This window comes from Pelecanus crispus, chromosome Z (genome assembly GCF_030463565.1).
Source record: "Pelecanus crispus isolate bPelCri1 chromosome Z, bPelCri1.pri, whole genome shotgun sequence".
Lineage (NCBI taxonomy): Eukaryota > Metazoa > Chordata > Aves > Pelecaniformes > Pelecanidae > Pelecanus > Pelecanus crispus.
The window spans coordinates 69,441,952-69,469,373 of NC_134676.1; the positions used below are offsets into that span (position 1 = coordinate 69,441,952).

Below are 27,422 nucleotides of genomic sequence, written 5' to 3' on the forward strand. Positions count from 1 at the left end.
CCTTACAAAGCCATTACGTGGCTGGAAAAGTCACTACACCAGAAGAAAGCAACCTTTTGGCAAAACAGGTGGCTTGCCCAACTATTGCAAAATCTAGTCTCAAACAGATTTTACTTGGCAGCTCATGACATGAAAAAACATAAATTTAAATAATCAGATGGTCAAAACATAATGTCCTAACTGAAGGGTTTTCTGAAAAAAAAAAAAAAGAAGGTATAAACATATAATAAAAACACAAGCTAAACATACTTGTAAGAATCAGTACGGTTTTCATTCTTTTTATTAAGAAATTGCTCCTGACTGATTGTGCCAGTGGTTAGATTTAATGTTAAAACTGGAAACCCAGTTTGGCATGTCCAGGAATCCATTATTTGCTTTACAGATGCTGGCAACTGAACTTCATCCTGTGCATCTACAACCTGCAAGAGAAACAGGAATTACAATTTTTTATGATAAACAGGTACTTACTGATATTGCTTCAGCAACACTCCAGGGGTTGTTCTAACATGTTAGAGAAAATGTAACTGCTTAGAAGCAGTTTTCTGGTCTTTGATTCATGCAAAAAAATCTATGTAACAAAGTGAAAAGGATATTGTTGACGTTATTACAAAGACAGCATAAGCCTTTTTAGGAATTACGAAATACTGAGATGACATTTCTCATTCTTATAACCTGACTGCTAACCTTTCTCTTTTTAGTGTTAATATACTTACACCCCTGTATGGCTATGACTGACCGAACTTGTTAATTTCACTCAAATAAAGCTGCCAGAACACAAAGATTTTTAATTTTAGACTACCTAATGAACAAACTGAATAGTAAAGACAAATTGAGAAAGAAACTAAGGTAGAGTCCCAACTAGTATGAACTGGTACAGTCTCTGTTGGCTTAAAAGATGTGACAGCCCTGTATATCTGAAATTGTGGCACTCCTGTTCTTAACCTAAGACTGAGTCTGCAACACAATGGAAGCCTTCTTTAGAGGAACAGGAAAGTGGAATTTTCAAAAGTAAACCTATTACTAGCACCTGTTTTCTTATTCGGATTTCTGCCAACACCAGCCAAGGGTGAGTTGCTGAGCTACCACCCTGGGTATAGACTTTGCTGAATCTGTGACATATCAGCATCTTGGATCATCAAGCGCAGAGCATCACACGCACTGATCTGGTGAAACTTAAGCTCCAGAAGAATAGGCTATGCAATTTCATGCAGGCTTAGGCTATCTCCATAAAACCCAAAACTCCATGGCCCTGATTTCGCATCTCATCTCTCTACTCCTTGTACTTAGCTCCACTGACCTCAGGGGCAGTAAAGCAGCCAAATAAACACTTGTGAAGACATTAGTGGGAAGAGCCAGCAAAGCAAATTTTATGCAGGGGAAAGACTGCACTAGGGATAGCCAAATTCCAGTGCAGTCTTCTACAAACAGTATATACCCTAAATTTGGACTGTGCCAAACACCAGAGCAAGAATACTACAGGTAAAATGAGTACCATCTGTATGTGGGTCCAGAGATCATCTTGGTTAGCATTTGAGAAGGAAAATTCTTTCAGATACGACTGTACAGAAACAAACAGAAGCATCAGAATTCATGAGGGCTCAATGAAAAACAGACAAACAGTAATTTGTGCAACTGTAATTTTCAAGCTTCCAAATCAAGATGAAAATGTTAATTTTTCAGACTTACAGTGAGTGCTCTGATAAACAACTTCTCAGTCAGGAAACCAGAAAGCATCCAAGTAATAGAAGCCCCCTGAAGTAGAAAAAAAGCTATGAGAAAACATGAATTATTATTGCGATTATTGTTGTGGTATTTTTTCAAACTATATTCCAGAGAAGTTAGTCAGGCTATGCTTCATATTTCATGGAGGTTAGAAATGTTTTCACTGTTTCTTTCATAGCCAAATAGATTTGCAACATCCAATATATTTGTGTGTGCAGCAGAAACAAATACTGACAAAACTACCTACAAAAAGCATTGTAATTCAACAGAATATTCCACTGTTCCTCTCAAACCTACTTAGTTTAACCTGCCATTAGTTTAGAATATGCAAGGAACAGGAAGAATTTTATATTTTTTAACCTTGTTGTACGTGATGCTGTCAAACAGAGACATTAAAGAAAATGATCCTTTGATCTTGTCTTCACTCTCTGACAGTGATCGAACTCCTATTTCATTGTCTTCCCTTAAGACAGGTTGTACAACGTGATCATAAAAGATTTTATCCTGCAAGAAGAAGACAAATTTAAGTAAGCTGAAGAGAAAATACTTATTCTTAGCAAAGAATGTAATTATGGTATTAGCACTAATAGAAATAGTCTGTCAATAAACAAGGAATGATCCTTTTTCCCACTCCCTGACTTTCCCATAAAGTAAAAGGGACCTTACACCCGATCCTAACATTTTCCACATGCAACATTACTAATCAGGGCAGTGAAAATTTTACATCTGAGAAGACTGTGGGCTTGGGCCTGACAAAGGCAATTACAGTGTAATCCTCAGGGGAAAAAGAAGTCAACTATATTAAACAGCAAACGAACAAATACTGAAAACTTGTATCTCATTTACATATATGTCATTAATATGGCAGCATTTTCTTCCTAAGTTCTCTGTTTCTCCTGCTGCAACCCTGAGTAATAAACCTAAAAACTAAGGTATTAAGGGTAGCAAGGCTTAACTATACAGCATTTTTGCTGTCATCCAGTGAGAAATATGGAGGGAAAATGGCTCCTTTGGTGCAAATCAGTGAAGTTCTCTTTTTATCAAATGATGATTCATTCCTCCAGCTGAGTATCTCTCCTAAGACTAGATGGAAAATGACATAATTACAAAGATAAAGAAAAAAACCTAAATTTTTTAAAACACTGCAGGCCCCTTTGAACACTTCTCAAGGAGAAGAACACAGGCTTCCAACTAATGAGATCAAATCTGTTGACTGATTTTTTCTTTTTGTAAACAGCCAGTAAATTTAATTATCAGGGTTCAATTTGTAATTAGGTGGTCAAGTGGCACAAAGTCTACTTGGAGGCCAGTAACTAGCAGTATACCCCAGGGGCAAATACTGGGTCCAGTCCTGTTCAACACCATTAACGATCTGGATGATGGGACAGAGTGTACCCTCAGCAGATTTGCAGATGACACAAAACTGGAAGGAGTGGTTGATACACCAGAGGGTCCTGCTGCCACCCAGAGGGACCTGGACAGGCTGGAGAAATGGGCTGACAGGAACCTCATAAAGTTCAACAAGGGGAAGTGCAAACTCCTCCGCCTGAGAAGGAACCACCCCAGGCACCAGTACATGCTGGGGGCCACCCAGATGGAAAGCAGATTTGCAAAAAAGGAACTGGGGACACGAATGACACCAAGTTGAACATAAGCCAGCAATGGGTCCTTGCAGCAAAGAAGGCCAATGGTATCTAGGGCTGCGCTAGGAGAAGTGTTGCCAGCAGGCTGAGGGAAGTGATCCTTCCCCTCTACTCAGCACTAGTGAGGTCACACCTGGAGTGTGGAGTTCAGTGTTGGGCTCCCCAGTAGAGAAAAGATACAGAGCTACTGGAGATAGTCCAGTGAAGGGCCATGAAGATGCTGAAGGGACTGGAGCATCTCACACAGGAGGAAAGGCTGAGAGACCGGAGACTGTTCAGCCTGGAGAACAGCAGGCTCAGGGGTGGGATCTCATCAATGTATATAAATATCTGAAGGGAGGTTGCAAAGAGGATGGAGCCAGGTTCTTTTCAGTGGTGGCCAGGACAAGACACAATGGGCACACACTGCCCAACACAGGAGGCTCCCTCTGAACATCAGGAAACACTCTGTCACTGTAAGGATGACCCAGCACTGGCACACATTGCCCAGAGAGGTTGTGGAGTCTCCAACCTTGGAGATGTTCAAAAGCCATCTGGTCACGGTCCTGGGCAGCTGACTTATGTGGCCCCGCTTGAGCAGGATGGCTGCACCAGAAGATCTCCAGTGGTCTCTTCCAACCTCAGCCAGTCTGTGAATGTGTATGGTCCATAAAACTGCACTGTATTCTTGCACCTGTGTAACTTACTCTGGATTTCCAAGGCAAATCATATAACTGTAATTTATCAAATGGAATTGCTGCCCAGTATTAAAATTTACTTTATGGACATAAATAAAATCGCAATTGTTGATTTTTAGAAAGACAAGCTTCTAAACAAACAGATTAAAATTAGAAAGGAGACAAAGTCTTTTTTCCAATTTAAAATTTGGTGGCCTTTATACTTTTCAATGATATTAAAACTCTGCTTTACAGAGAATAAAGTGAGCTGTTGTTAAGTTCAAAGCAGGAGGTTAGCATATCCCATGACCTAAAAATCCTTCTGAGAGAATTTGTTTGACATGCCTTAGTTTCCAATTAAGCATGTAATTAAGTACTTGGTGAATTAGAGAAGGAAAGTGACAAATGGTATTTCATCTGAGCCAAATAAAAAGCAGACTGGATTGACTGCAGTCTCGGGCCTGCCCAGGCTAAAGGCTTCTCCTTTCTTCAGAAGCCAAGGGCACTGTGCACAGACATTTATGATTGCACAGGCAAGTGCATCTCATCCCATGGCTACAATTAGCAGCAACCGTCTTCCTGTCTCAGAGTTTAATGATGGATGGAGTTTTCTAATATGCTGTGGAACTTATGCTTATTCCCATTTGGGTGGAACGGGAAGGAGTTTTACGCTGCTCTCAGATTAGCTATGTGCATTATATTTGCCCTATCCACAACCAGGCATCCATGGACCCAGTGAGGTAAACAGACTCAAAATGGCCCAACTTACTCATTGCTCAGTAAAGGTACCTGGGTACGGGGTGCTTGGAAAAGTGCTTGGACAGGCAGGGTGGCAAACCATCAGCTGCAGAACCCAGGAGAGAAAGCTTGGTTTGTTAAATGACAGATCTAGGGCAAAATACCAACTCCTTGTTACTGCAGAATCACAGCTGTCCAGCTGTCCTCTGCGCCAGCTGTGGAAGAGCTGGGTTTGATGACAGCCCCCAGCAGATGGAAACCCTCCAGGGAAGAATCAAGACCTGCTGGTCTTTCCCAGGGCAGTTAAGTTACTAATGCCATGGTTTGATTAAATCCCATCTCCTGCACCTTCCTTGTCTTTCTACATGCTGGAACTTTGCCACTTTAACTTACTTACTTCAGTAAGCTTTAGTACTTACCAGTGAAAGCTTGGGTTCGACAAAGGCAGCTCCCAGGTACTCAAAGTAAGATGCCAGTCCTTCATTAAGCCACAGATCATTCCACCAGTTCATTGTAACCAGATTTCCAAACCACTTGAATAGAAAGAAAAAATGTCTCAACATCTCTTTGGACTGCTGGGTTCATTTTTGCAGGTTCAACACACACATCCCTATGCTGAAGTAACTTTAATATGTACATGTCAGTTGAATAAAATGCTGGATATTCTTTCAAATAGTGAAAATTCAGTAGAAAAAGATGCATCTTGGAAAAAGTCAGAGGTTCAGGGCAGTTATTTTTTAATTGTTTCACATACAATTTCATACCATGATTATGGATGTCAGTGCTTTATGTCTTCTTTTACTCTATTCAATTTAAACACTTCCCCAAAAAATGTAATGATCTAAAAGATCAGGCTATGATTAAAAGTAGGGCATTTATCAAATAATTGCAAAAACATTTTTCCATGTTCTTAACAAAAGGAAATTGTCAGGGGAATGATAAACAGAACAGGGGAAATAGCCATTTCCAAAATCAGCAAATCCTTATCCTGGCAAGCAATAAAACTTCCACAACAGCTGCTATGTACTCATATTTGGCAGTTCACATTTAACAAAAAACTGATCACTTGTGGATTTCTATTTTATTTGTTAATGCTTAAAAACTTGAACTACAACTTTGTTTTAAAATAAAGTACTGACATTTGTTTTATTGGCCTGCAGTAAAAACACTCCGCTCATCTAAAGGTCTGAAAAGTTACAGACCTTGTCAGAAAGGCCTACAAGTGCACTAGCCAAGTTAAACTCTTTCGCTAATTTTGTTGACTAAGTGCAAACACTTGTTGCTCTGGCAAGCAACAGTAAATTAAACATAGTCAATAAAAAAGTGAAACTATATTATCATTCCAAATCAAGTAAGAAAAAAATTTAAAATCTCTATGAAAACTGGACAAATGTCCAGCTACCGTGTAAAATGTCTTCATGTTAAGTTTGTTCTATCATACTAAAGGCTGTGTCTTACAGAAAAACAAATACCTTTTGCAATATGTACATGCACTCCCACTACAAAATAATGCTTATAAAGTCCATTAATTCTCCCACTGAAGTACTAAGTATACTGCATACAGAGAGAATTGTGTCATCGCTACAGTATTTTCTAGTATGGCATTCAGGTACTGTGTAAGAAAAAAAGTAAGGAGCTCATTAACAGTTTTGTATCAATGAGCCCTGTGCAGTCAATATCCAGTATGTAATATGATGGAATCTGCTTTTAATATTGATTTATCAGCTGAACATATGATCAAATAATCTTTCAGTCCTCTAGTGCTCACACCTACTGTCAAGTCACTATTTTTCTTCTACTAATCAGTGACTGCATCATCAGCAACTGGAAGGAAACAGCTTCATAGACAAATAAATGTACAGAATTTTTTACCACATGCCTGGTGTCCTAGCTCATGTGACACAATTATGGCAATCATTGCCTTTCTGCTTGTGAATTTATCACTCGGGAGGTACATCAATGATGATTCTTGGAAAGTCATTAGCCCCCAGTTTTCCATAGCACCTGCTCCAAAATCAGGCAGTGCAACCAGATCTAAATTGATTCAAACAGAGAAAAAAAAAAAGGTAACTTTAAAATTTTTGGAATTAAAATGCTCACATGATTTTAATGCTCACACTGGTTCAGTGTGCGATTAAAGGACACTACCTGTTAGTGGTTCTTTGCTGTATTATGGCAACACTCTTGCAAATGGTCTGTGAGGTTTCTTCTTGTCATACTCCTCCTCTATGATTGCCACTCTTTCCAGAAGCCACATAATAAATTCTCCTGAATCTGTACTGCATCTTGTACATATAAATGTTTTGAACAAAAATGAAGGCTGTATTCTACCAATGCTAGGAGAGAATATATTCACTTCTGGCTCTCAGAAATCTCTCTCTGTATGAGTTTCTCATGTGTTTGCAAAGGATCATACTTACCTCTTTCTTCAGCCTAGCCACTGATTAAAAAAAAACCCCTTGCTCTTTCAGCTCTGTGAGTGGAGTGATCCTTTCCACTCTTATCTGAAAGATGCCTTAAAAATATCATCTCTTTGTTTCTACAGCAGGGCTGTTACCTCTGTACTCCCCTTCTGCTTTATGCACAGGGAGCAGTTTTCCAGTTCAAATGTGAGAGTAGGACGAAAGAGAGATGGGCCTTGGATGAACATCAAGGGTATCAAAGATAATACTGTTTAAACTCAGCAGCAAAGTGCAAAATTCGCAAAAGGTATATGGAGCATTTTGGAAGCAGACACAAGCTTGTACTCCAAACCAGCTGACCATGAGCCGGTTCCAGTCCAAAAGCAACACGTTTAGCCTAAGTGTGGTGCTGAACCCAAGCAAAGCTAGACTGCATCTCAGTGGGACTTACCGCCTCAGGCTTACAGCAAAGGTATTTCACTTCTGGTGAGGCAGCCCTCATCTAGCCAGCCTGGGGCAAGAGAGGTCCCTTATAACTGCATTAAAATCAGGTGAAGACAAACCTTTAAATACCTCTAATTTTAAATGTGTTTTTATTCCTAATTTCACATTTTGAGTTCACAATAGAAATCTCTAGCATTTACAAGAAGCCGTTCTTGGTTGATCTAATCCTACTGATTTTTAAGCAAAACATCAAAGAAAATCACTGGGAAATGCAGTTGGTATTGGATGACATTACAGCAGGGATTGTAATGGTATTACAGCATTCAGTGAAACAAATCTTACCTAACAGGAAGCCTGCAATACCATTCATCTACTTCAATTTTGTAATATTCTTATACTAATTAATTAACATATTGACAGTGCTGCTAAGCAGAACACAAGCATGAAGCAGCATTGTCTACAGCCCTTGAGTAGCTCGTATGATTACTAAGATAACAAAATTTTAAAAGTGACAATTGCATATATTACATTTTCCCTAAGTGTAGTGTTATTCTAAATACACTGGGAGATAACACATTTACACTGATGAAAATTTGTTTCTTTCAAGTGCCAAACTACAGAATTGGCAAATCAACAAATTACCAAGAAAGGAGGGAAACTCTTCCTCCACAATCCTGCAATCTGCTAAGATCATGGGCAGGTCAAAATTAGTTTTAAGAACTGCCTTCTGTGCTCTCAGTATTCTACCAATTTGTATAAAAGAGCACGTTACCCCTTAATATTAATGCTGAAACCCTTAGGAATCCAAGTACAAGTAGCGGACAAACTGTACAGTGAACCACAGCACCCTTCTTTCTTGGCTGAAGCTTGACTTAACTAACTTACCTGATGTCCATTTTAAGCAGAAGCAATGTTTTCCTGCAGGAATCCTTTTCTGGGGAGGTATATATATAGCCAACTCACAGGTAAGACAGGGACATATTGAAGAAAGCAAGGAATGCTTTGGGGAGACGTGGGTTATAGCAAGCATGGATTTACTAGGAGGACGTAGGGACTTGCCTATACCAGGTCTATGCATCCCAGAAATGGCCATGCGATTGAACAACTTCTTTCTATCCACTTTGTAGCCCCATCTGCCCCTTCATTAGGAAATGATGCTTTAAGAGAATGAGTGTGATGTGAAGGTAGGAGTGCTGAGTTACTGGTTAATAAGAACCAAGATGCAGAAAGGAGAATTCAGTGAGTTAAAGCTTAGGGGTTTTATTCCATGAATGTGGCAAGATGTAAAAAGAGAATACTGTGAAAGAACCCATTGCTTCTGTGAATGTTACATTATCAGCAGCCATTTCTGGTCCATTTAAGAAAATGAGCAATCTCACCTGTCTTTGGCAGAGGGTAGCTGATGTTAAGTAAGTCTTCCAGAAATGAAAATATTGGGCCTGTGATATTTAAAGCATAGTCAACATACCCATTTTTAACTGCCTCTTTCCGAGCCCAAATACGTATCTGCAGTAAAACAAGGAAGTGTTATTTTAGAGAACCCTCATATTTTCATTTTCTTTGCTTCTCTTCCGTGAATCATTGTTTGAAAATGCTGTCTGTCCACACTAGATCATGCAGTGAAGCTTTTAATGAAAAAAATCCCAGCCCAAGTCTTGCTGGACCTAACAAAATGTGGCACAGAGCCTAATCCTGCTAAAACCTAGGAGAGTTCCAGCACTTCAAAAGGGCCAAGACTTGAATCCAACTATACATTGCTGGAACAAATGGACTTGTAATTTTTCTTTTATTAAACAGGAAATGCTGTAAAACTATTTAGATCCACACATCTTCAGCCAATATATTCCAGACAGTGAGTCTGGGTGACAAACTGTTGTAGTTTAGCCCCTGTCAGCAACCAGGCACCACACAGCTGCTTGCTCACCCTCCCCTGCCCCGTGGGATGGGGGAGAGAATTGGAAGGGCAAAAGTAAGAAAACTCGTGGGTTGAGATAAAAACAGTTTAATAACTGAAATAATAATTATAAAATAATAACAGTAATAAAAGTTGTAATGAAAAGGAGAACAACAAGAGAGAGAGAAACAAAACCCAGCAGAAAACAACAAGTGATGCAACAGCTCACCACCTGCTAACCAACGCCCAGCCAGTCCCCGAGCAGTGATCGCTGTCCCCCAGCCAACTCCCCCAGTTTATACCCTGAGCATGACATCATATGGTATGGAATAGCCCTTTGGGCAGTTTGGGTCAGCTGTCCTGGCTATACTTCCTCCCGGCTTCTTGTGCACCTGGCAGAGCATGGGAAGCTGAAAAGTCTTTGACTAGCATAAGCACTACTTAGCAACAACTAAAACATCAGTGTGTTATCAACATTATTCTCATACTAAATCCAAAACAGCACTATGCCAGCTACTAGGAAGAAAATTAACTCTATCCCAGCTGATACCAGGACACAAACTTTCCTTCAGCCCACCACTCTTTCCCTGAAGAGAGAGAAATGGATGTTTAGAGATCATTTGCTGTGCAAACATACATATCTCTCCTCTTGAACTTTATCACAGGCTGAAACAGACCACTGGCCTCCCACCGCTGCTAAAGAGAGCAGATGACATCTGAGCAGATGACATCTGTACCTCTGAGTAACAGAGACGGCAGCAGCAAGCAAAGCTTTTCCTTCCCATGCCAATTTTCTTTGTCATGGTACGGCAGAGGGCAGCTGCTTGCCCAAGGTGATGGAGTAGACTGAGGAAAGGTTTATGTCTCCATCAGGTATCTCTGGATGCAAGACCCCCCGGGTGCCTAGCAGCTCAAAATTCCCACAATTCTTGCATCTCACAAGAAGCTGCACAGCCAAACCCTAATAGCAAAGTTGGGGAAACATCAGGATTTAATTTAAAAGGGAAAAAAGAAATCATATTCAGTCAGCAGACTACCCTCAGCCTCTGAGCCCCTCTTTTCAGCTCGGGCTTCAGAGGAGATTCAAAGATCAGATCACTTCATTTTGCAAAATCTAAACATAATGGGCAGACTTAAAATCCTAATCCTAGTATGAGCTTTGAGTTATCATACTGGTGTTTTGGGTTGTAAAATACTTACCAGAAATGACAAAACAGACAGAACAAACATGCTCACACAAATACTGTGGAGGCATAAATTGAGCATCTCTGTCTGAAACCAAGGGGTGAAAAACCCTTGCCCCTCTGTCTCACAGAAGATGGGTGGTGGTGGCTTTTCCCTCTGAAAAACACCAGTTTGAATGTTTGCTTTGCTCACTGCTGTCAGTACATGTCAGCCCAAGAAAAAGGCACCACAGTCAAAGCCATAAGCATCCAACATGTTTTATACAGGGTATATATGCAGGTACGACATACCAAGTCCAATCTTCACTTTAAAAAGGAGCTACTGCTGTTGCGTCCTAGGTCACCTCTGCACTGTCTTCTCACCTCGCCTCACCCTTCCCCAGTAGGATGACAGCAAACTGACCATGAAGCTAACATGGTGCTCTCATTTATTAAGGGTAGCAAGTATTAAGGCTTTATGCTTGAGTTTACTATTTATTTTGGAACAACTTGTTAGGTCTTTTCTCTGTTGACTTTCAACAAAAGAAGGAAAGTGAAATGACTGGTGCCAACGGAGTATGTTTTTTTACAGCTTCCCTCAAGAAGCTTTGCCCATTGTAGTGTAAGAGCAAAACTGAATACTCACTGATGAAGAAGCTTCAAACACAAAGCAGTCACTTTTGGAGGCTAAAAAATGTGTCCACTGCAGAATAAAATGTTAACATACTAGAGTATACAAAATGCTCAGAGCACAGTATTGCACCTACTAATGAATGTCATGACGCTGCTCCTCAAAGGGCCTTGACTAACAAGGCACTGAACTTCAGTGGTTTGTCACAGGAGTGGAAATGGATATTTTTTCCAACTAAGAGAGCTAAGAAGATAAGAAGACCCTGAATTATGACCAGTACTTTCTGCAGAGTAGCTGCCTCTAAAGTTTTAACATACAGAGCCCATACCTACTTGTGGAATTGTATGAAATGATCAGGACAGGACAATAAACTAATTGTCCTAAAGTAAAGCTTTCTGCAGAAAAATCTGCAGGATGAATGTTTGCAGTTTTGCCACATAAGCAAATAGTTTTGGAATGGAAAGCACAGTTAATGTCTGTGATATCTTCTAAAGCACATGATGTACCACAGAGCCAAATTCTGTGGTAAACTCCTATAATGTGTTATGCAGCCTCATATTTACCTCGTTTCCCCGCTCGGTTCTGGTGACATAATCGAAATCACAAATCACAAAAGCAGTCAAGTAAGTTGACATTTTCAGCGAAGTGTTAAATGTGGTAACAGTCCACAGGCTTCCATTTTCATCTTTCATTTCAGATACATCTAGAAAAAATATTACAGAAATATTCAAACCTTTGCTTTTTCATAACAAACAAGGAATTTTGTATTTTCTGCATGTTTCTTTACACCTCTCTTCAATATGCTGTATTTCTGCGCTAACTTCCTATGTTTCTGGTAGAAGGCAAGCAGCCAGACTCCTTGCCACTGCCACGTATCAGAGTCGTGACCTTCCATGCAAACACCAAAAATCCACTCTTGAGCTTCTTAACTGGAGTCTTGGAAGGATATCAAACTGCATCAGATTTAGGATGTGGGCAAACTGTGGACAATTTATTCCATGCTGCATATCTCTAAAATGGACAATCTATTATGATTCAAATATAGGTCATGTGTGCCCGAGAATTATGAAATACTTAATCAGATACCTTCCTTCTAAATAAGAGAGACATGGACATGATTCTCAGGGGAAAAAAAAATGCTTCAAGCGACTCTCACAGAGGTCCCATCTATTATAATTCCTAAGTTACTTAGCTTCCATCTCATAAACCTTCCTTTTTATGGCTGAAAACTATTTAGCTGAAAAATAAAGATTCATGGCACTGAACTGCAGAAAAAAGACATTAAGAAGGAGGCAAGAGGTCCAACAGATTCCTGTAGAACTAATCATCTTCAGAATTTGTTTGGAATCTTATATCCCATATGCATCCCATACGAGATCCCAGCAAGGAACAGGAAGAGCATCTCCAGAGAATTATAGTCCTCTTGTTCTTATTCTGCACATACACAGGAGGCTATAGTGTCTCTGTCTGGTAAAGCAATTTTTTGTGTGTGGTAAATACATCCTAAAATTTACTTAAAATGAAAGGAATCCCTTAATAACACAATTACAGGCTTTGCATACTGGAGCTGCCGTTTTGTTTTAAGCAGATGTCACGCAGTACAACAGACACACTGACTAAGCGATAAATGCCAGCAATCAAACCTGTCCAGCCTCCAGCAACCAGAGGAGAGGACATCGTATCTGACAAAACTATGGAATTATTGCCATCAGAGGCATTAATTATGAATAACTCTTTCCAAATTTTTAAGTTCATAGGCACAGATTTGCTGTGCATTTTCAAGGCATTAGCACACGGACAACAGAACACTGTTGATAATAGTCTGTTCAGATAAATTACACCCTTTTTTAAAGTAATTTAGGGGGGAAAAAGCCTATAAGTCTACTTGTTGTTCACCTACCAATAGCAGGCATGTTGGAAAGAGCCACATAGCTTGGATCATGGACAATTCTGATATTAAATGTGGCCTTCATGGCAGGTTCATCAAAACATGGATACACTGTCCTGGCATACGTTGGTTCCAGCTGGGAGGCAATCAGCATACTGTATTAAAAATACAAGTTCAGATTAATCCAGTGCTACAGCTGATCAAAATCAATATATAGTGCATAAAAATATCAAATCAGAAAAATCAAGAAATTAATCACATAGATATGCGGATTTGGAAAAGGTTTGGTTATTATTTAAAGCCATGATTAAATCCCCATGCCCAACAGACTGCTCAGTTTGGATGCTCCCAGAGAAAAGCAGATTTTCTTAATTAGGTTGGGGGTTTTTTTCCTCACAGGCCTTTTCCAGATATCGTATTTTAAATATTTGAGCTTTTCTAGTTTGTTTATTAAGACAGTTGATTTAAGTTTTGCACATGGCAGGCCAGTGCTCAAAAATGATACAATGCCCAACTTTAGTTTCATAATTAGAATCTCTCTGTTCACCCGTTATATCTCTCTAATGCATGCACTCTTATTTTAACAGCACATTTTAATAAAAAATTGTAGTAACCATTAGGTGACCATGCATACATGCACTCGCACACTTCCATCAAACCACACAGAGAAGAAGTCCAGCGAAAGCAGCACCAGTGCTCTCCCAGTGCATTGCCAAGCCCGTCAAGAGGATCCTTTTCTACCTTACGCTATAGAGCCTTGCCTCACCTGTGGCAGATCTCTCTGACACACTGGCTGGAATCAAAAGATAAATCACTATGTCCCGTGGCCAAAGTTTTGAGAAAGAGCTGTACATCTGAGCTGTTCACGTTAGGGCATCTTTACCAGGAATTAGAAAAAATACACATGCAATGGTTCTCAAAGCTCCATACCTGTCAGCCAAGTAGTTGCCAGCAGCTGGGCATACAAGAATGGCACGATCTCTTGTGTCAGCGACCTTGATGCTATGACAGGGCTCATATTTTTCAGCTGTAGTTGGGGTGTTCCCTAACAGTGTATTCATACCAGGTTCAAAAAGGCATACGCTTAGCACAGAGACATCCCAAACAAGCCAGGAGCTATCAGGACAGTATCTATACATTGAGTAACACTATGTAACGAGTCAGATCTACTGTACAAGCACATCGTGACTGTAGGACTGAACCATGTCTGAAACCTAAGGTTGCATGTTTCCAGATTCCCTTTTCCTGGTACCTGAAATGAATGGTTTAGCTTTCCATTGATATTTATGTCACTTTGCAGAAGACGTACTACATTGTGTGCATTTCGACCCAAGGAACAGAGTCATTAGCTTCCTGCTTCCACTGACAAAACTCAGCAATGCTTTCCACCCAGTTCTCAAGGCCAGCTTTCCAGGAGTCCTTGTCTTTTGAAAGATGTTTGGCTATTGCCAATTGAATAGCTGTGCTACCTAACCCCACTCAAGGCAGATCTAATCAACCGGGTGCTGAAAGCATCAGCAGCTCACCTACACTATGTCATCCTCATTGCTGATGCTGGGGAACTGAGTTAATATGAACAGGACAACTGGGTAAAAGCACTGTACTCTCAAAACATTGTACATTTGGCATTTAACAGACATATCTGATGCTGTACCATAACACAACTTATGACATTTAAAAGAACCCATGCTGATGCATGGTGACTATTGGGACCATGACATCTATTTTGAAGTGAGGGTTGGCTCAAGAGAAAGCAGCACAACGTATTTTCTTCATGGACCTGATTCACTGTGAAGTCAAGTGTGTGCTGTGCCAGCCATCAGCTGCCTTGCTGAACACAGCTGAAGCTGCGCCTGAGACAAGTTATCACCTCCTCCCCTCCTTTAACCTGTCCAGTGACAGAAAGTGACTTAACCCTCTGCAAGGGTTGCACAGGAGCAACAAAAGTGACAGGCCATTTCATCAAGGGAATCAATCACTGAAAATACTCTTATCACCTTCTTCCCATGCAGCAAAGTATGCTTTTGTGCATTCAGTTGTGCAATCAGTCACAGGTTGGTTCTAGGAAACACTGAGCAACCCCAAATTCCTGCACACCAGGGCAATTACTGCCTCAGGAGGCTCTGCACCAGCAGAAACTGATGCAGACTCTTAGCAAATTTGCCCACAAGAAAGTGTAGCTCAGGAATACAAAATAGCATATATTGGGCAAAAGCATCATGATAAAAAAGAAATATGAAGATGGATTGTTATTTTTCTGCAGGTTGCCAAATAAAAAAGAAAAATGGGAATGTTTCATGCATGTTACACAAATAACTGGTGTTTCAAACACACATTACCTCATATCATTTGTCAGAATGAGTCATTGTTGGGGCTTTTTTCTTGGTTTTTTATTTTTAAAAAGGTGAAGGCATTAGCATGAACTGAATTAGTAGCAAACTTTTTTCCACACTGCAACATTATCACAAAACAAATTACCCAAAAGGAAATTAGGTTTTAAAAAAGCCTAACATTACCTAAGCAGACAAATCAATTTCTCTCTTAAGCCTACAGTTTTGTGCATAGGTTTCATTTTCTTTTTTCATAAGTATCATGTAATGCCTCCTTCCTCTAGTGAAACAAAATCAAAGCCACAATACTTTTAAATAGTGAGAAACAAATAGATAACAGGATCTCTTAGCCTAAATCTTTGGCAATTTAAACTACACAAGTGTCTGAAAACAAGAAAAGGAAAATGAAGAATGCATCCTGTATAGCACATGAATGCCTAGTGGACTCTGTTTCACCTGATAAAAAAACAGCATCATTGTGGAAGAAATGTTTTATGTTGATACAAAAAAGGTTATTCTTCTAAAAATGCCTTCTCATTAAAATGTTATTTGTAATATTGATAGAATAATGGGGTTTTGTGTTAACACTTTTTATATCTGATTTCTTCCACTTGAAAAATATATGAGAATTAAACTGTAAAACAAACCCTGCAGTGGCTTGAAGTAAGGGAGTTTTACAGTAAGCAGAACCCTGTTCTGTGCAGCAGCTGTCCCCAACACCCGGTCCCTCCTTCAGGTGAATGTTGCTCAATACTAAAATGCAGCCCAAGAAAACACCAACTCCGTTATTTGCTGATTTCTGTCCCGTGCCCTTTGATGGTCTTACCCACAGATTCATACAAAACAGAGCTAAGAAGAAGTTAAGATCCCCTGCTCTGAGGTACAATTAACTGCACCAGTGCTGTTCTAATCCCCTTTGCCCTCGTTCTAAGTAACCGGAGCAGAAGCAACTGATAAAAATCAGCACAAATATTGTGTTCAATTACATTTTGGGATGCCTGTTAATACAAGCCTTATGCAGTCAAGTACTTTACAGAATTTGCATAGGACATATGCAGAGTGGCTACCAAGCAAAATTCTGAAAGGATTTTGAAACACTGACGTGAAGAGTGACGTACAGCCTGCACTTTACGGCACACTCCATGGGGATCCTCTAACCCTGGAGTAGTATACATGAGCTCATTCACAGCAGTGCAAGACCTATGCACAGAACGATGCTATAACAAGCCTCCTGCATCGTGTATGTTTGAGCCAGCGCTGCTACAGAAGAAAGGCAAATGTAGTTTCTGTATTTTTCTGCCTACCCAGATCCTGGCACGGGCTCTCCCAGTTGTATGCAGAATACAGATTCCCCATTTCAACAGGGAAGCCTTCAGATACTTAGCGCTGGTGAAATGGGAGCATCGTCCTTTTTTACTTCCTTTGCTCCTGCAAGCACTGCAGACATGGGCTGTGTGCTATCCATTTTTCAGGGTTTTCTTTTTAAGACTGGATCAGGTGGGTAGTACAAATTGCTCCCATTTTTCAGGGTTTTCTTTTTAAGACTGGATCAGGTGGGTAGTACAAATTGTCAACAACAGTAAAAACAGTCTTCACTGATCAAACTGACAACAAACAATTTCCGTGTTGGAAATCCAGTGAAGTTTGGGCCTTGGCTTACTCTGTTTTCCACAGAAGTGAGGTTGGCGCTTCTGAAAATAGCTGTGTCTGTGAACAGCTTTCCCTCACCACCTTGCCAGTGTGCTCCAGCTCCAACTTGGAGAGAGGACAGGGAACGATAGTTGTGTCAACTAGCTAATTCTGCCAACCTGCCAAGAGCAATGTGGATAGCTGACCACAAAAAGAGGTGGTGCCAAAGCCCAGCCAGAACAAACATTTCAAGGACTTTGCTTCTCTTTAGGATCTAGGGGTCTACTGAAAGCTTGCCCTTTTCTGCTTAAACTGTTCTGAAAGGAGACATCTCTAGTGGTTCCACAAGCACAAATTACAAAAACCACTAAGACTTGTAGTGCATGCAAGAAATACAGGAGCCTGCATGACCACAGATAAATGGCACAGATAAATGAATGACCACAGATAAATGGTCTGTTCCAGCTGGTGGTTTAAGTTAGGTGCTGAAGTCAGAAGCCCATGCAGGAATCAGACCCTGAAGGTCTGCTGGAGCAAGGTACAAGTCACTTTAGAAGCGCAACAGGACAGTCTGCTGGAGATCGTGGTCTCCTCACAGCATAGTAATGGGTTTTGTACTGACAGACGAAGGGCACTGAACGTTTTTAAATTGCTCCTGATCTATACAATCCATTAGAATTCAACTTTTTCCATCATTAACAGCTCGCTAGAGCTTACAGACTATATCCCTCAAAACACGCCTTCTCCTTCAAAAAAAGAGGAGGGCAAAACCCCTTCAGTGTACCTGGACCTCATCAGATGGCAAACAGCTGGTAAAGTGATGACTTTATTCTTAGTGAAGGAAAAAATAACAAGATACTATTGCATACTCTTGATTCAGAGAAAGCCTTTTTAAAGCAGAAAAGATATGCAAGATCCATTCAAGAATATCAGGAACGTGGGCAGGAACAAGTAACCAAAACAATACGTTATATCTGCAATCAGGGGATTTTCTTTGATTTATTTCTGTCTCTGAACACCACTGGCATCCCTTTAATCAGACTGCAGTCTCACATTTCATTAGTGATCCGTGAGGATCTAAGAATGAAATGGAACACCTGTCATAAATCTTCTGAACAATTGGAAATTGACCTGTACACATTCTTTTAATAATTTAAAAACCTTTTTTTTCCCCCTATTTTCTACTGTGGCAGCACAGCTGACAATAGCTTTTTTCCAGATACTCTGAATTTTACACAGTCTGAATCAAAACATGTCATAGTCTAATTCAGTGTTTCTTAGATAGGACTTGACTTAATTAATACAGCATCAGAAAGCACACTGATACAGTATTAAGTAACTAAATGCTTGTTCCTTTCTTACTTATTTGGATTTTTTAAAATTATGTAAATGAAGCAAAGTGTTCTAGATCTTCCTTAACTCGAAAGTTGCACAAATAATCCTATGAATGACAATTAGTGAATGAAGAAATAGTAACTGAAGAAAAACAGAATATATTTCCTAAATATTTATTACCATACTGCATTTTTCTCTAAGGCTAGCCAACTTATCTCCTTTTTCTTAAAAAAAAAAAAGTCTGCATAAGTTAAATTTTCCAGATGTGGCAGACAATGGTATCTGTAAAGATTTACACAAGAGCTGGCAGCTGAAAAACCAACTCATAGCAAAAGACCAATGTCCTCCTCCATTTCAATAAAAGCTATTAACTTCATTTTGCGGTTTCTTATTATTACTACTCATATAGGGACTTGCATGTATGAATCTTGCAGGTAACTGAGTATCACCTTCTTGAACAAGAAGTCTATGAACTGCTGAGATACAGTTTATTTTAGTGGACTCATCGATAGGCTGGGAGCCAAGAACACTTGAATTTTAACTCTAGGTTTCCTTTTGGCTCACTGATTGCTGATCCGCAGCAATTCACTACATCTTTAATTATTAAAAACGAAGTAACTTTAAAATCAGCAATTTGTCTGACTCTCCTTTAAGCACCTGTTTTGAGAAACTTGTCTTCCACTGGAACTATTTAAATCATAATCTTAAGTTTCACTTTTCTTTAGCAAGTTTCACATCCAGAAGTGTATAATGCAATTCACCTTGAGAAGATTCCCAATAAAAAAATAAATAAGCAAGCATTTATTTTGAGGGTGAAAATATGTTTTAGATGACTGACTGCTTGCTAAGCTCACACTGCCCCAGCACTGATTTTGCAGTGCAGAAGAAAATAAAGAGGAAAGCATCCTAATAGCACTCACTGAGGAAATCACTGGTTGTTTGATGACAGCCGAACAACTTCATGTGCAATAGCACCTACAAAGTGCTGTCTAAAGCGGCCACCCACCCTACTCCACCATTCTTCTGAAACTGCACGTGGTCAAGGTCTCTAAACTCATGCCTGAATACACATCCAAGATCCCGGGTTCGAGATAAAGACATGCTCCCCACAGACGCAGACAGAGGAGGTGAGGAGCTGTCAGTGCTACACAGACATCTGCGGGGCCAGGGTGAAGGCTATGAGCTGGACTGTGGCTCCCAGGAACTGGGCGTAGGTATTGCCTGACCCCTCGCTCTCAGTCGAAGGCGCAGAAAGAGGCTTGAAATTGTCCAGAAAACGTTGCTTGCGCCAGCTGAGAGCTGCTGGACCTCCTTCCTCTGCCAAAGACAGATCTGTGCCTGACAGACCCTCAGTAAGCCCTCCCAGACTGACTCCGGAGCAGCAGCCCCTCGCCAGCCTCTGCAAACGCGGAGGTCTCCGCAAACCGCATCAGCGCCGCGTTTGCAAGCCACCACGGGCCGGCCTGCGAGCCAGCTGCGGAGGGAAGCCCGGGCGACCGAGCCGGGGCTCTCCGGAGAGGAGCGCGGCCACCGCGCAGCCCAAACCTGCGCTCCGGGCGAGCGGCCTCCGCGGCCGCTGGCGCGCACCTGGGGACAGGTGCGGAGCCCGACGAGCGCCTGGTGCGCCGCCCAGCCCCGCCACCGCCCCGAACGCTGCCTGCGGGGACGCGGCGGCTCCCGGGGCTGCGGCCGGCGCCCCCCCACGCCACGGGCGACCCCGCCGCGGCGCCCGGGGGGACCGCCGGCGGCCGTCGGAGGGGCGCGGGGTCCCCTACCTGCTCCGCCCCTGGTCGGTGTAGCGGGTGAGGAAGAGCCCGTCGAGGTCCTCCTCCAGCCGTCCCTGGAAGCCCAGCTGCAGCACGTAGCGGCGCCCGGCCCGCAGCCGGCCGCGCAGCTCCAGCACCGCCACCTCGCCCGCCGCCTCCTGCCGCAGCCCCGCCACCTCCACGGCCGCGCCCGCCTCGGGCAAGGGGCCGCGCACGGCGGCCGCCCCGCGGCTCCGCAGCCCGGAGCTGTGCAGCACCGCCGCGTCCGTGTCCCGCCGGCAGCGCACCGTGATGTTCACCTGCCCGCTGAAGGCGAAGGGCCCCGCCTGGCCCGGCCGCACCCGCGGCCACAGCTCCAGGTCGTAGTGGAGCGGCAGGAGGTGCCGCGGCAGGCGGCGGCCGGAGCCGCCGGCGGGAGCGGGCCCCGGCGTGGCGGCGGGGCCGGGGCCGGCGGGCGAGGGGGGCGGCGGCGGCGGCGGCGGCGCCTCCTGCCGGCAGCGCCCGTAGAGGGCGGCGAGCGCCAGCAGCGCGGCCAGCAGCGCCAGCAGCAGCGCGGCCAGCAGCGCGGCGGCCCGCCGGCCCACGTACAGCCCGCGGGCGCCCATGGCCGCCGCGCTGCGCCCCAGGGGGCTCGGGGGAGGGGAGGCGCCGGGCCGCGGCGGGCGGGCGAGGGGAGAGGGGAGAGGGGTCCCCCCCGGCGGGGAGGCCGCTGCCGGGAGGGCGGCTCCGGCCGGGCGGGCAGCCCGGGGACCCCGGCCCCCTCGCGGGGCGCGGCGGGGCAGCGGCCTGGGCCGGGGGCCGCCCGCCGGCCGCCCCCTTCCCCGCCGCTAAGCGAGCGGCCGGCGCTTGCGACGGCCCGGCGAGCCGCGGCTGCTGAAGCCCGATGGCTTTAAAGGGCGGTGATGCCGGATGGCGGTCCGTGCCCCTGGACCCCCGCGGGTGAGTGATAACGGCACCGCCCGGACGGACGGCGTTGCACACAGGGGACGGGCCCGGGCCGCCCCCAGCACGCCCTGGCCGGGGCTGGGCGCAGGGCGGCGGCTCGGGGCTGCCCAAAGCCCCGGTAACGCCGGGGCTGCCGTCGGGACGGAGGTGGGGGCTCCCCGCGCCCCGGCGGGGCGGGGGGGGCGGCCGGAAAAAAAGAAAAAAAAAAAGAAAAAAAAAAGAAAAAAAAAAAGACCCAAGCACGCAAACATTCGTACTTATTCACCACCGTAAGGAATGGGAAGGGAAAGGATAGAATCATAGAATCATAGAATCGTTTAGGTTGGAAAAGACCTTTAAGATCATCCAGTCCAACCATTAACCCACACTACCAAGTCTACTCTAAGCCAGTCAAGGGTAGACTAGACTAAAGATGAGAAAAGACTAGACTAAAGATGAGAAAAGTCTAGACTAAAGATGAGAAAAGACTAGACTAAAGATGAGAAAAGTCTAGACTAAAGATGAGAAAAGACTAGACTAAAGATGAGGAAAGACTAAAGATGAGGAAAGACTAGACTAAAGATGAGAAAAGTCTAGACTAAAGATGAGAAAAGACTAGACTAAAGATGAGAAAAGTCTAGACTAAAGATGAGAAAAGACTAGACTAAAGATGAGGAAAGACTAAAGATGAGGAAAGACTAGACTAAAGATGAGAAAAGTCTAGACTAAAGATGAGAAAAGTCTAGACTAAAGATGAGAAAAGACTAGACTAAAGATCATAGAATCATAGAATCATAGAATCATCTAGGTTGGAAAAGACCTTTAAGATCATCCAGTCCAACCATTAACCTACACTACCAAGCCCACTCTAGACTAATCAAGGGTAGACCAGACTAAACCATATCCCGAAGTGCCACATCTACCCGTTTTTTAAACGCCTCCAGGGATGGTGACTCCACCACCCCTCTGGGCAGCCTGTTCCAATGCCTGACCACCCTTTCCGTAAAGAAATTTTTCCTAATTTCCAGTCTAAACCTCCCCTGGCGCAGCTTAAGCCCATTTCCTCTTGTCCTATCGCTAGCTACTTGGGAGAAGAGACCAACACCCACCTCACTACAACCTCCTTTCAGGTAGTTGTAGAGAGCAATAAGGTCTCCCCTCAGCCTCCTCTTTTCCAGGCTAAACAACCCCAGTTCCCTCAGCCGCTCCTCATAAGACTTGTTCTCCAGACCCTTCACCAGCTTCGTTGCCCGCCTCTGAACACGCTCCAGCACCTCAATGTCTTTCTTGTAGTGAGGGGCCCAAAACTGGACACAGTATTCCAGGTGCGGCCTCACCAGCGCCGAGTACAGGGGGACAATCACCTCCCTGCTCCTGCTGGCCACAGCATTCCTGATACAAGCCAGGATGCTGTTGGCCTTCTTGGCCACCTGGGCACACTGCTGGCTCATGTTCAGCCGGCTATCTACTAACACCCCCAGGTCCTTTTCGGCCAGGCAGCTTTCCAGCCACTCCTCCCCAAGCCTGTAGCGTTGCATGGGGTTGTTGTGACCCAAGTGCAGGACCCGGCACTTGGCCTTGTTGAACCTCATACAGTTGGCCACGGCCCATCGATCCAGTCTGTCCAGGTCCCTCTGCAGGGCCATCCTACCCTCGAGCAGATCGACACTCCCACCCAGTTTGGTGTCGTCTGCAAACCTACTGAGGGTGCACTCGATCCCCTCATCCAGATCATTGATAAAGATATTGAACAAGACTGGCCCTAAAACAGAGCCCTGGGGAACACCGCTCGTGACCGGCCGCCAACTGGACTTAACACCATTTATCACTACTCTCTGGGCTCGGCCACCCAACCAGTTCTTTACCCAGCGAAGAGTATGCCTGTCTAAGCCGTGAGCTGCCAGCTTCCCGAGGAGGATATTATGCGAGACGGTGTCAAAAGCTTTGCTAAAGTCGAGGTAGATGACATCCACAGCCTTTCCATCATCTACCAGGCGGGTCACCAGGTCATAGAAGGAGATCAGGTTGGTCAAGCAGGACCTGCCTTTTGTGAACCCATGCTGGCTGGGCCTGATCCCCTGGATCAGATGAGGAAAGACTAAAGATGAGGAAAGACTAGACTAAAGATGAGAAAAGTCTATACTAAAGATGAGAAAAGACTAGACTAAAGATGAGAAAATGGGGATTCACTGCTTGAAGTGTGCAGCGTTAGGGTAGCGCAGATCAGCTCTCGAGTGAAATCTACACATTACAAAACTTGGGAGAAAGACACCGAATGCAAAAAATCTTCGTACATAAAAAAAGCACGACAAGCTTCGTACAAAAAAAAAAAAAAAAAAAAAAAGGTGAGTTTCTGATAAACGGTCCTCGTTCAGAGCCTCACTTCCCTGCATGGTTGAGTTGGAGCTATAAACACCACCACACTGTACATACATAGTTAACCCCATTACAATCAGTAGGATTAATCCCATGTTCCCAGTTAAATACATACTTAAAAGGTTTGCCAAGGTGAGGCCAGTGAGAGTGCAAAATTAAACCTTTGTCACCTTGTAAAACTTGCCTGTTGGTTTTGCTCAGTTGCAGCTCCTCTTTTAAATCACGATGAGCCATGCATTCACAAGAGCTGTAGCTGGGAACAGTGGCCCTTGCGTGCCATTGCCTCGGACACGTTTTAATCTGGATTACAAGCAGGTTTTCCCCCTCCATTTTTTTTTAATTCACTCCCCCCGCCCCAAGTCAATTCTCTTGGGCTTGTAGTTCACACAACAGCCACCCTCAACACTGAATAGCTCTGTTTGCAAAATCAAGGCACTGGATGAGGTATTGCAGTCTGTTTTGTTGCCAGAGTTAAAGCTAAGCCAGCTAAAGTAAATTCACCTCAATGACCTAGCACTAAAGGGTAGGTCCTGCTAATTTATTTGTTAATTGAGAGAGATGCCTTTTCTGTCATCCTGTACAGAATACAGCTATTGCTTTCCTCACACTGGGCACAGCAGGGCTGGCTGCTACATACAGGTCTAGGGAACAGCTCTGAGCCACTGAACAAAGGAAGTTTCTAGTTCCAGCAGAAGACCATAATCTGTTGTTTGCCTGTTGCTTGAGGAACGGAGGGGCTCCCCTTTGCCAGCCTGTCCTGCTGTTGTGGGCTCTCCCACTCTTCTCATCTGCTGCCTGCCCCAATGCCTTTGCTGCTGTTACCCATTAGCTTCCCAACAGGCTGTCTTCTGGCACTTGCCCATCTTCTGCTGTTTTCTTTCACACAGTTTGACTTGCATGTTTGTTTCTGTGCTTCTTTTCTCATTTTGTTCTCATTTACCTCAGCCTTCCCCACCCACGCCCTGGGACCTGTTTCTTTTTCTCCATTTCAGGCCTCTGTACCCTTTCCACTCAACCCATCCTTTCACCCTTCTGTCCTTTCACATGCCTCACATGCCTTTACTCTTCATCTTGCACATCAGCAGCTTCTCCCTTTTCTCCTAGCATGTTTTGCAACATCCATTATATTGCTTTCATATTAAGACTTCACAACAATCTCCAACGTACTTCTTGGAGGTCGCTGGACTTGCAGCCACACAGCAGCCCTGAACTAACTGCCCTCAAAGAAGTATGACCTGCTGCGTGTGTGTGTTTAGGAAAGTATCTTTCCTCTCTTATTGTCACTGTGAGTTTGGGAAGAAGTTTGTTGTGCTAGTCCACAGAGTTGCTCTATCCCATGGGAGCACTGACGCATTACAGAGGCTGGGTAGGATGAATGATCAGGAGCTTCCAGAAAGATCAGGAAAGAAAAGACAGTGCTGCAAAGAACGAGGTGACAGGAAGAAGAAATCACAGAATTGCACCACTATTTCTAAGGCAAGAGCCCAGACATTGTAGAAAATTATGGAGGATTTCAGTGCCCTGCTTTCCAAATGTTTTTTATACACCCTCAACACATTGTTCGGTAAAACCATACTTGTCCACTCAACCCCTCAAAACAAGGCACAGGCAAAATCAAAACTGAGAGGCATTTCATTCTCTGTCTGTGAAAACAAGGAGAACAGCTCAGTAATAAGCCTGCAAGTAGTGCCGACCCCCCATGGTGCAGGACAAGTTTTAAAGTTTATAGTTCATATCCATAAAACATACTTTTTTTTTCTCGTTAGCAGTGAAGAATTCAAACCTGCTCCTTTCCTCAATTAACACGTAATAAAAACACAATCGTTACAACTTACAATAAATATTTTAAGAAACGTTGTTTAACTACTTTTTCCTCCCAAATAATTTATAACTGTTACCTTATAAAGCAACTGATGGGTGAAGGCTTTTACCAACCCACAACTGTGGATTCCCCTCCTGGTGGGAACACACACACTGATGCATTTAAAATGGGAAAATACTCTGCATGCAGTATAAAATGTGTGAGTAGCTTCTGTTGCAAATACTACAGATCGCCATCCTGCTGAACTTATTTGCGGAGTTAAGATGTCTGAACGACATGTTTCTGAAGCCGAAGCTGCAGGAGGTCCTGGGCCAGGACAGGCACTCTGGCCACAACTTGTGAGGCACAGTCTTTTTTTCAAGCCATAGCTCAGCCCAAATCCTGACCTTGGATGGAAACAGGAGGCTTGTATTTAAGTTAGCAGAAGCCTCTAGTACACATCTGAAGGTAGAAACAAATCACCTGCTATAAAAGGAGTCAGACAGCTCTGCCACTCTGAAGGACGCCAAAGCATCTGACAAACTTTACTATCTTGTTCCAGACAAAGGGGTCTGTGCCATGTTCACTAGCTGTTCAAAGTCCCATTGGTGTCCACTGAATTTTAAACAACAGAAAAAGGTCGGATATGACAGCATGGGATCTACTATCCCACTATTAAGGTGCAGTAAAGTAAACGGCATTTCTTGTGGCAGCTGGCCAGGAAATTTGACAAGAAATTTCAATTAGCAAAATATTACTATGACCCATCCTTAAAGTTCATCAAGATTTTCAGGTTAATAGTATTGTTTTTATAAAAAATACTTTGATGTTGTCATAAATCACATATACTAGATGCTAAGAAAAAGGATAATCACATGGTTAAGTAATGTGAAATAATTGTTAAGCTGAAAGATGATTCCCTAAATCATATTATTAGTGATTTGCTCAACCTAATTTGAGAAGTTCTGAGTGATTGTATGTATGGCAATTCCAGCAGTGGGAGTTGGGGGTGATCAGCACTGCTGAAACATTTTTAACGGAACTGTAGATCTTGTTTCTTCTTCAGGTGTTGGGGAGGTGCCTGATTTTTTCTGTATTTACAAAGTCAGACCAATGCTCCTTCTAAGAATGAGGGATCCATGTGCACCACCTATGTCCATGAAATCCCTGTTGGTTTGTTTTTTTTTTTAACTTTGTCTGCTCATTTTATGCACTGTAATTTGGTCTGCATCATTTATTCTCCTTCTTTAACAGAGCCAATAATGTATCAGACCTGAAAATGTTGTAATGCCTGGAAGTATCTGTAGCAGGAGCTATTCCATAGGAGATGCTGAAGTTGCAGACTTTTACTATTGCTTTGAAGATCTGGTTTAGTGGATATTTTACGTTTCCCAGCCGTCTGAAATAAGAAGTGTGAGCTATAGTTGGACATACGTAGTTAGCATAGCTGCAAATAAGTGCAATACACATGAGCTAAGTATGAGCAGTTGAGGACCACTTTTTACTGGACATGTCAAAGAAGTACACAGTTTTTCTACAGGCTCAGGATGAATACTTTATGTTCTCTTTGATCAAGTCTGTGTTGACTCTGGTATCTTCAACAGGTGATAGTAGTTACCAAGTAACTAGAATTAGACTTGAAAGAAAAAGGTTTCCTTTCCCTAATGATAAAGAAAACCACCACACCACCAAAACCTCTGTTTCAATGTTTCTGTCCCAAAGAGGTTTTGTACACTCCCTGTATAGACCTGTCAGTGGATATAAGGTTTACAAGCTGGCACAGTAGCAACTGAGCATGGATCTGTATTTGTGTTGACAAGACTGTCTTAACTGGCCAGTATAGAAACGTGATGTGGAGAAGAACTCCAATTTTAAAGGGTCAAATTTGACCAAGCATTGGAGTATCATCAAAAAACATGATATTGAAAACTCAGATTAACGGTTTGGAGTGAGGTGTCATTGCATGGTAGCCACTGTGCAAGCAAGGAAGGCGCCTTCACCATAGAGTATCATGCATCTAATTAAAAAATTGCATGTAGGAAATCATGCTTGAAATGTTGCCATTATTGGTAATGATGTC

General features: G+C 43.2%; 1 protein-coding gene across 1 annotated transcript in view; it reads right to left on the bottom strand.

Annotated features, from left to right (window-relative positions):
- LVRN (laeverin) overlaps window positions 1-20,846 on the bottom strand; it is a 40,934-nt gene extending 20,088 nt beyond the window's left edge. The window contains exons 1-10 of the mRNA XM_075726757.1: window positions 20,251-20,846; window positions 13,194-13,336; window positions 11,857-11,996; window positions 8,985-9,111; window positions 6,639-6,793; window positions 5,179-5,292; window positions 2,083-2,226; window positions 1,687-1,752; window positions 1,493-1,558; window positions 250-419 (exon numbers count right to left, since the gene is read on the bottom strand). Coding sequence (XP_075582872.1) covers window positions 250-419; window positions 1,493-1,558; window positions 1,687-1,752; window positions 2,083-2,226; window positions 5,179-5,292; window positions 6,639-6,793; window positions 8,985-9,111; window positions 11,857-11,996; window positions 13,194-13,336; window positions 20,251-20,846 — 1,721 coding nt within the window. The remainder of the gene's footprint in view (window positions 1-249; window positions 420-1,492; window positions 1,559-1,686; window positions 1,753-2,082; window positions 2,227-5,178; window positions 5,293-6,638; window positions 6,794-8,984; window positions 9,112-11,856; window positions 11,997-13,193; window positions 13,337-20,250) is intronic.
- Window positions 20,847-27,422: the final 6,576 nt, after the last annotated feature.